The 12,925-nt window shown below is 23.6% G+C and overlaps 1 protein-coding gene across 1 annotated transcript in view; it reads left to right on the forward strand.

The window, feature by feature from the left end:
- The first annotated feature begins 2,175 nt into the window (after positions 1-2,175).
- Positions 2,176-12,925, forward strand: part of LOC129609153 (uncharacterized) — a 60,069-nt gene continuing 49,319 nt past the window's right edge. The window contains exon 1 of the mRNA XM_055521051.1: positions 2,176-2,703. Within this exon, the coding sequence (XP_055377026.1) occupies positions 2,373-2,703 (331 nt within the window). The 5' untranslated portion in view covers positions 2,176-2,372. The remainder of the gene's footprint in view (positions 2,704-12,925) is intronic.

Genomic DNA, 12,925 nt, shown 5'->3' on the forward strand with positions numbered 1-12,925 from the left:
TTTTTTAAAGTAAATTCTGTAATTAATTTATATGGTATTCGTTTCAATTTCGAATTCATTTTTGATTAATTACAGTGAATTATGTAATTTCAATAAATTAATTGTAATTCCAATTTTAAATCTATATGAATTGGGTGACAAATCTGAATATTTTTCTTTGTGCTATGAGCTCTATTGCACCAACTATTTTTTAATTAATTTATAATAAATTTTTTGCAAAATTTGTGTTGCATCAGAATTCAAAACACTATTTAAAGACTAAAATATTTTTTCAATAAGTTTACAAAATAAATGATAAGTAGTTAGAGCAAAAGGGCCCCTGCTTTCATGTTTTATTAAAAAAATTCTTATACTTTGTGAAGAATAATTAAAAACTATTAAAAACTAATTGAATATTATTTTAATTTTGCAAACTTTTATATAATCTATACATTAATTGAGGCTATAAACAACTCACTTCACATAATCAGTTCTGTAAAATTGATATTCTTTAATGAGGCATGAAATTTTTCGAGTTTTCCACCTACATACAATCTTCCTACACATATTATATTTTTGTATAGAATTGTAGATTACAAAATATATACGTTATAACAATTATTGATTTTTGTATAACAATAACGAAATTTTAATATATAAACATATGTTTTTGTTGAGATTTACAAAATGTTTTTTTTTTTGTTTTAAATTAATTGAATTTTTCATTATCAATGCGTGATATCAATTGTAATCGAGAATGTTGATAAAAATTTTCCATACTTATCTTGCAACATTTTCATTATGACCTTATATGTATATCGGTAATACATACACCATATTAAAATACTATGTAATAAATCATTGTTATATTGTTAATTAATTTGTGTTTAATAATATTTTTAATATTATTAGTCATGAAATTTTTAAATAAATTTAATTTTGAAATCTTAAATTGACATTGAATTTAAAATTTCAAATTATTTTTTTTGTTTTTAAATTTTAATTAACTATTTATGTAGATAATCAATTAATAAATTGGTTAGTATATAAGTAGTAATAATTGTTTTCGTTATTTTTTTTCGTTATTATTATGCTAGCTACAATAGAGTAGTTTTCTGGCTGTAAATAATATAAAGAAAGCGTTTATGCGAAGAGATAGTGGAATCTAACAAAGGGAACTGGTAAGAGCAAAGGGAATTCAGTTCTAACTTAGAGAATTCAGTTCTAATCTTAATATAAAGCATGCTTGATAAATCCTGTGCTTTAATTTCTATAAATGATGCAAAAATAAATTAAAATTAGAAGAGGAGCATAATATAAATATGTTAGATATTAAAGAGTTATTCAAGAATTAAAATTTTTAAGATTTAATTTAGAACTTTCCTTGCATGTCTGAATTACCGGAAATCCTGAATTATGTTAAATATAATGACTAGAAAAGTACGATTATACATATTCTATAGATATTGCAAAAAATGAGCTATAAAATTTGATTCAAATAGATTTACGATAAAATCGAAGAAATTTATGGACCATAAGCGATTTTATACAAATATAATTTACAAAACACCAAAAAAAACCAGTTGAAAAATCATTCGTATGAGAGAGAAATTTACTTTAGATAATTGTTTATCAAAAGTAAATTTCTAACTAAAACTGTTTATAATTGTGATAACTCTGGATTCTTATTTATTGAGTAATGTTGGGTAAGGTTAATGCGGCTGCTGCAAGGTAAGGCCTCAAGCATTTACATTTGCCAAATCTGTAGTCCGTGAAAAGAAAAATAATTCAAAAAATCTCCGCTTTATTTCCACTAAAGCCTCCTCCTCCTTCTCCTGCTCGTCACATCCTTCTGGGAGGCGCATCCTTCTGCTTTTTTTTTTTGTAAGGAATCTACCTAGATTTCTTTATTTATTTAAACGGTTTTACAACAATTTTTTTTTCAGTATATATTTTAGTTTATATAATTTTGTGTTCCACAATAACCCGAATATTTCAGTTGCTATTTCTCGATCCGATCGCCCTATTGTTTCTTTTATCGTAGCTCATATTATTTTATATATTAAATTTTGTATTAAATTAGGTTTAATGCTTTAATTTTACTTGTATTGCAGTCGAAATTTCTATCTTTTTTTTCATTTTTAAAATTAAACTTCTAAATATTAAACATTTTTACAATTTTTGCTTACAGTTTTAGAAAAAGCTACCAAAAAGTGATTCAATTTACAATATTCATAAATAACAATTTATATTGTGCTATAAATATACAAACATCATACATAAGAACCATTATACTCGTACATACGTTGGAGTGAGCATCAGAAATACAAATAAATTTTAACAGCTATAAAAAAAAAATTCAGGTGTAAGAAAAGAAACTATACACACATAATATGGCGAAGAACATAATGCTAGACAATAAAATTACCTTCTCTAATACAAAAGTAATCCTTTTGATACTAGGATTTTTGGCAACAATTCAATTGTCATTACAAATACCAACTATTCCATTGCCACTAAAATTAAATACACAATATAATATAGAATCATTTAATATAAAATCACTGAACCATATGAGAGAAGTAAACAATGACTTTAAAAATAGAATTTCATCGAAAAATGAATTCAACAACGATTCCAATAAAAGAATAAAGGAAGAAGAAGATTTGAATTTAGAAATTAAGACTCCAGGACAAAAATTAATTCATTCAATACCAAAAGAAGGTAAGTGAATATTTTGAACTTTTTATATATTTTTTTTTAAATGAATGGCGGTGGTTAAAAATTTTTTTCATTTTATTTCGATTGTTGTCTTTATTTTTAAACTTTAGTTTTCCTTTTATGCATTTAAAATAACATTAGGATTAACTTTTCTGCCAAATTTACTATATATAGTCTTAGTTTTTTATGTTTTAGCGCTATAGGTGTCTAAAGTATTATAGGTTGAAGATGGTATTATGTGTTTGTAAATTTTTACATACCTACGTTATACAAATGAATCGCAACATTAAAATTGCAGCAAAATAATATTGTTGCATAATACAAGGAACTTGTGAGCTGAATAATGTTATAAATCAGGGAAATACTTTTTCTGTGTTCATAAAAATCTTCCAATCTGCAGGTTTATTTAAACATACTTAAATTGAATTGATTACTTTTTTGTCCTTTAGAATATAAGAATGAAAGCTATATGCCTTTATTCAAATTGCAGTAAAATTCTATTGCTACCGAATTCAGCTGGAAGACATCAATTGCTAAATTGTATAGCAGTATACGATATTACTAAAATATACTACACAATTCAGACTGAAAGTACCAAAGTTTGGTTGCCAGATTCATATTGTTGAAATGTGTTTTTAAAAATTATCTATATGTAAAAGATGTTTCATTCCCAATTTCATTATTCCTGATTCAGATATTTCATTCTTAGCATTAAAATTGAAATGATACAATATTATTAGACAATTCAGCAATTAACACTTATAAGCTGAATTGTATAATATTAGAGTATTATTTAAATTAACAGAAATAAGAAGGAAAGTAGTCGTTTAGACACTCCTTTAAGTATATGAAGTGTGTAAGAAGAATAAATGTTAATATAATTTTAATTTCGAAACTTATTAGCATTTAAAATTGTTTTGGCTTGAAAAGCGGGCTAAAATTTGTTGCTGAATATAAAAACGGGTTGTACTGATAGAAAACTTTACTCTTCCAATCTGTTACATTTACTGTCAAAATTTTCTAATTTGCAGTTGTTTCGCTAAAAATATATAATTTGCATAGTGTTTTTTTTTATCTACCCCTTGGTGTATGCAATTTTTTTAAATTTTAAATTATGCATTTTTAATTACAATAAAATTTTTTTTTAAATTTAGTAAAAATCAAATATTTTTTAATTTTAACTTTCATTATACATTTTTAATTGATTTCATATCTCTAATCAATTGAAATATTTTACTAACTTTAAAAATATTTTTTCAAATATGGTCCCTCTTATTTTTTATTCAAGCTTCTATCTTAAGTTATTTGCAATTGATATGCAAAAAACCAGTAATTCTAACCTGAAAATTATAACGAAACCAATTAGAATTTTGTAAAATTTCATGAAATTCTCTGAATAACATATTGATTATTCATATATAATAACTATAATACTGATAGTGTGTACGTAGTATGTATGTACATGTTGTGGATTCATATAGGTGCATTCTAATGGGTTTTATGTAATTTATATAGAAAAATTCAAGTAATTTTTTAGAATTATTGTAAATCAACAAATAAAATTCATATATCAGTTTCTTTATTAAAATCATTAAAAATATTTGGGCTACTACACAAATATAATTAAAAATTTTAAAGGAATCAAGATAGCTAGTCTTCAATAATATATTAAATATTTTGAATACCAAAACCAGTGTGTTAAGATAATAATACATATCAATCGTAGAGATATTTTGAAATTTAGCGGCCATAATACCACTTACTAATTTAAGAGTTACTTGTAATATGAACGAAGATATTGTGATAATACCACTACCATTTTGATTGCCTCTGAAAAATGAGTAAAAATAAAAATAAATTTAAATATTTGACTAAAAATCAAAATTAGCGTGAAAAATTTTGTTAGCTTTATTTTGCTATATTTGAAGAAAACAGCCATATAACTATATACTTTTATTCCGTGACAAATTTATGTCCTTTAAGCTCTCGTTTTTTTTTTTTTTCTATATTATAGCTGCTATCTTAGGTTCAATATATTACTACATAAAAGAAAACATATACCGATGTGTGTTATTAAATTCTAACATTTACATGGAAAAGTTGAACAATCAGAAAACTATTGACCTGAACCAAACAAAGAGAAAGAGAGAGACAGATACATAAATTTAAATTTATTGTCGCTGTGAGAATTGTAATTTTCACTGAAATCACAAATGCAAAAAACCAACATAAAGAAAGGATGAAAAAAAAAACAATAAGTAAAAATATTGTTCTATAGCTCTTAGAGTGTCCTTAAGTTTAGTGAAATTTAAAGATGGTTATAGACTTGGTTGATTTTGTGTTTTTTTCAAATACTTTGGTTTTTCATAGTACATATACTTTGGTGTTCATTGAAGGGTTAAAAATTTTGTTGGATTTTCATGATATTTCCGATTGTTGCGGTAAAAAAAGAAAATAATGTGAATGGTAAATATGGGCGAAAGTTGAAATACCATAGAGATTTTCAATAAAAACGAATTGATTTAAATTATTGGCATATGTGGGGTGTATTTTTTGTTTTTTGTATTTCATTTGAAAAAGAGTTAAACCATAAAATGAGGAAAAAGTTTTTTTGCATTTTTTTTAATATTTAGTTTTGCGGAAAGAAAGTGGTGCTTCTTTTTTTTCCTTATTCGTATTTCTTTGTAGTTTGTTTTTTTTTGTTAAGGCAATTTGGGAATTTTTAAATTGCCTGATTATATGCTATTTGAGAGTGTATTTTGTGTCTTTCCATAAATAAAATAGAAAAAAAGATTTATTAAAGTTTCAATGTAATCAAAAAGTGATTTAAGTTTATTCTGTTTTTTGTACACATTTTTATTGATTTGATTTTTAAAGATATTAAGGGGATTAGGAAACACTTAATCCACGTCCTTTTGTTTTCGAATTGATTTTGTCAATTGTAAAACAAAAATTTTTCTATTAATTTGGTTTGATTGATGCAAAGTGATAAATTTATTAATGCTTTAATTTTATTAAAAACTTTATTTTTTTTTTCATTAATTAAAATATTTTATAATTCGGTTCAAAGATGTGATAATATCGTAGTTGTTGAACACAATTTAACAATTGTTCCTTAATAATAAGCAGAGATGTGTATTAATGCTGTTGAAATGAAATATTCACTTTCAATAAAATCTCTTTGGATAGTTGGAATGCTACTGAAGCGATGAATTTGTTTTCAGTATGAGGCAGTATGGGGCTATCTTGGGAAACTCAATGAATTCGGTAGACGCAACCGGTTTACTTTTGATTTTGGTGTGCGGAAACGGGCACATGCTATTTGTTGAGAACTAAGAAAGCAATCAGTGAATCAAGATTATAGGAATGGGCAGGTAGACTGCAGACTTAGAACTAAGGGGGCATCTTAACAGACTTTGGTTGGAAAGTAAAGACACTTGCAGATCTTCTGTGGTGAAAATAGGGAGACTCCAGTACTCCTCCTGGGAGACTATGTTACAACTACTGAATATTTTATAAATTTATTTACTGTAAATTGAAAAGCAATTCCAGCGACTGTAATTGAGAAGGGTGTTCACCGAATTGCTGAGCGCAGTTTGAAAAATTATATTTCATATTAATTCGTTTCCATAATAAACTTGTTTTTAATTTAAATTGTAATCAAAGTTTTAAATTAAAAATAAAATTTGAAGTTTAAATTTGTTATAAAACCAAATAAACTACAATTAGAGTTAATTGAATTCCTCAAAATGTCCCCTATAAGCTCGATAATTATTCTTAATGCTAGAATATTTAAAATACAAAATGATCTTATTTTTATTTGTTTCGATAGCAAATAATATATAGTTGACTAATTTACATCCTTAAATTTTGTACAAAAAAAAATTACAAAGAATATTATAATTAAATAAATATTTATTTTTGTTATATATGTATAACAATTTATTATTATGTCAAAATATTTCTTATTTAAATACAATTTTACGCATCCAATTGAAATATCTATTTATGTATGTATATGGTGTGGTATATAAATATTTACTAAAATATCATTTTAAATTAGCCTTCATTTCTAGTCATCTTCAACTATTAATAACAATTAATTGTTAGTAGGTTTTTCTTTTTTATATTTATTTTTTCTCTCATTCTTTCAAAATCTATTATAGAAAATTCTTTATATTACGTATACATTTTATTTATAGGAAATATGCTTTAAACATTATTAAACAATTATATTATGTGTACATGTATGTGTTTCATAGGGTGTAGTAATGATGCTACTGCTATATTCCTATTTTTTTGAGCTGAATTTATCACTTCATCACGTTTAAGTCGAATTATGCAGTAAATTTAATCCCGCTTTACTGTAAGCTGTTGTTTACGTTTCCTTAATCATTTATTTCAGTCAACTGTAAATGAAACTTCAGCTGAATCAGAATGAATATCGTTTAATCGTTTATTTATGGCGCTTTCTTATAACTGGGTATAACAGTTTAAGGAGGGAGAAATGAAAAATGAGGTTTGTTATCTTATTCTCGTGCAGGATGCGGTATTGTATAGTGAATTTATTTCGCAAGTGTGAGACGGTAGTTCGGTTTAGACTGAAATATTTTGGTCTAGGAATCTGGTCACTCTATTGATATTTTTCGGCTCTATACAGATACAACACAGATATTTTATTAGAAATCGTGAAATAACATTGATGTAGATAAGGATTGTTGTTAAAAATGGAACAACGGGGCCTGATAATTAAATCTCTTTTAACAAACTGTAAATATTTTTTTCAAAATAATTGAAATGAATATTAAGCTTCATACTGGGCAATTTATTACAAAAAAAAAAAATCCAAAAATCATCCTGTATTTATGATACGCATACATAAATTTATTTAGAGAAATTATCTTCAGGATATGTCCATTAAATTGTAATAGATAGGTTTGTTAATCCAATTTCATTGATAAAATACCTTGAATCTTATTCTCTTATCCTTTTTTTTGAGGAAAAAACAATAATAACAACAATAGTAATAAATATAAACAATATGTAATGACTAGACTTGATAGCTTAAAGGAAACATTAAGTATGTATAAAAGAAAACAAAGGATGAAAATGTAAAAATACATAAATCTTCTGTTTTATATTTAATATATAAATAAAATATAAGTAAATAATGATACAAGAGCACAAATACTACAATATATATAAGAGTAAATACAAAAAAAAAATATAATATAAAAATTAAATAAAAATATTGAGAGAAATGTTTTTTTTATAAAACAAAAACCATTTAAGAAATTTGATATTTAATACAATCGAATTTAAGATGAAAGTATCTACATATAGTTATTTTCTTAAAATGAAGTATACAGTATGGTTATATACAGTGATGCATATGAAAATATTGAACAAATAGATCAAAATTTATGAATATCATCTGCAAAATTGACTAGATTTTAAACGCTTTAAAATTAATAAACATCAAAAATAATGACAATTTTTTGGTTTTTTTAGATGTTATTAGGGCCCTTAAAATCTTGACATAGAAATGGTTTTCGTGCTATATGTTCTGTACCATATAAGATTTCTCAACAATTGGTGACAACACACTAAAATTAAGGTTTGAGAAAGTGGCCAAAATTCTTTTAAAAAAAAATTTCAATATTTAAAAAAATTTCGAACGAAAGTACCTGCTTAAAAAAAATTAAAAAAATAAAAAAAGGGAAAAAATTGATTTTTCCTAAACCTCGAATGATTGGTATTCCGAAACTACATAAAATAAATAATCAAATAAGGGGTTTATTTTAAGTCCTTTACTAAACCTTTCAGAAACTGTTTGTTTAAAGTACCTATCATTTTCGGAACGGAAGTTATAATCAAAAAAGTTTATCAAAGATAACTAGAAATTTCGTGAAAATTCGTTAAAACCCCTGTATTTCGAAAACCCTTGAGATTTCGCACCTACTCCGAAACAAAAGTTTTACCCATTTTCGACCCTCTTAACAAGGTATATGTTGTTGTATACCTTTCTCAATCACCCTGTATATTATAGTTTTTAGTAATAAACAGTTTAATCTCAAAATATGTATTACAATTTTTTAATATCGTAAATAATTTTAGTTGACTTTGAACGTAATTTGGATTAAACATAAATTGTTATTTAAAATATAATTTGTATTATACGCACAAATATACAATCTATATTTTAAAAACTTGAAAATCTTTTAAGATTGCTACGTTATCTCATTGTAAAATTTTAGATCTCATCTTAATTATTTCATCGAATTTTTATTGTAGATTTTCATTTAAATTGAATTCCGAAATTTATCAACTACATTTTCTGTTTTTCTCTTTACGAAAATATACGGGCAATTAAATATTTGTGGCAATTCGGAATTGTGGTATACCGATAGTAATTGAAAACAATTTTAAAAAATTCAATAATTTTAAAATTGCCTTCTTAAAATAAATTTAAGTACATCGTTGCAATTATTGCTGTTCCATTATAAAATTATTATAATTAATTAATGATTTCATGTCCATAATTTTAATGCTAATTGAAAGCCCTCAATGAAAATTAAAATGATGACAATGGGTAGGTGAATCACTGTATATATTCTCTATATTTAAATATTTTATAGCGAATTTATTTAAAAATATTCACTATTCAATAAGAAAACTATAAAATATAAAGTGCATAAATATTGTATATTTACCCTATATTAATAAATATAGGAACGAATAAATAAGAATATTTATTTTATTTCTTAAATAATAATTTTGTTTTTTCTTCAAGTTTCTGTCAATAAAAATATTATTTTTGAAATTAGTTTTTGTTTATTATTATTATTATTATTACAAGTTTCTTGTTAAGGTGTCAAATATAAAAGAGTCAAATTGTATTATGTTAAATAAAATTTCAGAAAAATAAGAGAAGATAAGAAAATTCCAGATTACGGAAAATGAAATTCATGCGTATATGTGTGCGTGTATTATAAATTTTTGTATATAGAGGCTGATATTATTATATTATAGAGATTTCATTTAAAGATCCTTGTATTTACATACATAAATAATATTTAGAATAAAAATAATATTAATAAATAAAATAATACAAAATTGAATTTTCTTTTTCTTACAAATAAATTCATATTTTTGTAATATATTTATAAATAAATAAATAAATGTATATATTTATTTATTTAATATATTTTTATTTTTGTATATAATAATTAAATACAATTTTTAATTGTTCTTAATTTGACATGGAAAATATGTAGAAAATTTTTCAAGATTGAATAAAATTTGTATACAATAATAAATTAATATATAAAAAATACAAGGTGGCGTAAAATTATTAGTTTGAATTTATTATTACGAAATATTGCATTTTTAGTTAGAAATTTTTTATTAAAACAATTTTTTTTTTGAAATCTCTTCTCTCATCAAATTGAATACGATGTCCAACTCTGATTTGCAATGATATACATTTTATTATGGAATTGTTCGTGTAAGTTATCGCTAGTTATTCATGTTTCAAAAGCCTTGTAATTGTACATATTTTTGTGTTATAATTTAAGCTTTTTAAATGGTAAATGTAAAACTGCGCAATTTTATTTTACAATTTGTTGTAAAACCCAAGGATTACATTCTTAATTTTGATTTTAACTATTATCACATTGAATATTAATTGAACTTAATGAAAATTTCTTCATACAACTGCAGAACAGATGGATGACGTAATCAAAGAAACAAGTTAAAAGCAGTAAAATTAAAAAAATTGAACTGGACTCGAATAAGTGACATACTGCTTTTTAGGCGGACGTTCTATCAACTGAGCTACTGAGGTATGAAGAAATTGCCGACGAAATGCTTTTTACATTGCCTTATACTATAATCTGCATGATTACTAAGTATTATTACATTGAAATTTATTATTCTCATTTCGAACAGACTAATTTATTAATTATAATTATAATTAACAACAAGTTTTTTGATATAGAATCATAGATCAAGGAATATATTACCAAGAGAGCATAGTACTCGCCAATTTTATTTACGCTTTTCATTCAAAATGCTAATTTGATTTGTTTGATTCTAATTGTGTGTGTAGACATTTGAAATTTTTAAAAATACAATTTTTAATTTGAATTTTGATTTGAGTTGGCAAATTTGAGTTTTAAAATAGAAATTTTTTTGATATTGTTTTTTTTCTCATAGTCAAAAATTTTAAATTCTAATAATTTAGTTTTGAGAGAATGTAGCCTGAAGAGAGAGAGCTGGTTTAAAACGTCTCTTCTTTTTTGTTTTATCATAGTAGAATTTTTGTTTTATCAACAATGAATAGTAGGAAATTCAGGAACATGGCAATGGTTCAAGAAAAACACAAATAATGCATATAATAATTATTAGCTACGAAACAGCGTTATTGCTATCATTTCTGAGCAGTCTATATGAGGGTATTTTTTAGAAAAATTGTTTTTTTATGTATCTAATTTTAAATACCGTATTATCGCACTATAGGTCTCGAAGAAAATTTTAAAATTTTAATTATTACTTTTTAATTTTACATCATCCTGTATAATATTATTAGAATTTCATTAAATTTTATTTCTAAGGAATTATCAAGGAATTTGCTCAATAATATTTATATTATGTTCTTAAAGTACACATATAAGAAAACTTTATAATAATAATTATTAATTGTGTTAAAAGGTTATTTATTTTTTGAAATGCCTAAATATATAAAATTAACTTATATTTATCTTATAAAATAATATTTTATATATTTATTTTATCATCAATGAGCATTAAGAATTTTATCATTTATAAAAATTGATCAAATATAATTTTAATTATACGACAAATTCATATTTCTATATTTATAAAAAAAAAAAATATTTGTATTTGTCATTTTAAATTGAATTTTATGTCTTATTTAATATATCTGTAAGAAAATAACTGCTTACAGACATGATCATGATTTCTATAGAAAATTATAATAAATTTTTTATTTTTAGATAGTTTACTTTTACAAAATATAGATAAAAAATAAAAATGACGTAGAATATTGAATAAAATTAAGTTTTTACTTTTATAAATGTCTTTAAGAAATTATCGCTTTTTTTTTGTTTTAAATATAAAACCTAAATCATTTCCGATAAATTTCGATAGATTTTAAAATGTATAATTAATGAATATTTTCAATTTTGTGCAATAAATGTGTAATTGAAAATATTTGGAAATTATTGAAATTCAATCAAATTAAGCTATACATTGTATAACAATCGAAAGTAAATAATTTATTTTTGATATTAAGCTTCTGAAAATTGAATTGAATATCATATACAATTTTATTTTGGTGGCATATAGTCAAATATTAAGATTCGATATCAATTTCATGCTTACAATTTGTCATATAATCCCATTTGGCAAAGCCGCATTAAATTTAACCTCAGTTATTTTAATTAAAAAAAAATCTGGTGTAACTAGCACATAAATTATCTTATCTATTTATTTCAACACGGTTTTTTAATAGAAATATTTGAACTTTGCTGGTAAATATGGGAACCAGTCAAGTCGAAAGGAGTTGAATAACACACACACACACTTTATTCGTAAGGATATTATATAACAGAAATTATTTATTGTTATTTTTATTAAGTTTCCATTACGGTAGATTATCACAAAATTTTATTCTAATTATTATAATATTATTTGATCTACATTCTTATTTTTTATTTAAGTCTACGAATCTTTAACATTTTCCTAGATCTATAGTTGTAATATTCATATCTGTAAGAGGATTTAATGCAATAATTAATTATTGTCTTATATGTATATACAAGTTTGTAATTTACTCAAAATAATATAACAGTGCATATAGAAAATTTTAATAATAAAAAATTAATTCGTATAGCAGCTATAGAATTATTGTTTCTTAGGATTACCATTTTATTGCCTTACATAATATATTTTTTGTTTTTGCATAGGAATTGCATAGAATTAAAATTAATTTTATAGCTATTGCTTCTCTTTTTCTTAGACAGGAATATCATAGAGACTTTTACAAATTAATATATATATATATATATGAATGTATATAGAAAAGTATATTTTCATACTACTCCAGTTCTACTCTGTTAACAACAACATAACACTTATGTATACCAATATATACCGTATAATATATTCCTGAACAAATTTATATACGATAAAAGCTAATTAA

The sequence above is a fragment of the Condylostylus longicornis genome, unplaced genomic scaffold (assembly GCF_029603195.1).
Source record: "Condylostylus longicornis isolate FDR11 unplaced genomic scaffold, ASM2960319v2 ptg000038l, whole genome shotgun sequence".
NCBI classification, from domain to species: Eukaryota; Metazoa; Arthropoda; class Insecta; order Diptera; family Dolichopodidae; genus Condylostylus; species Condylostylus longicornis.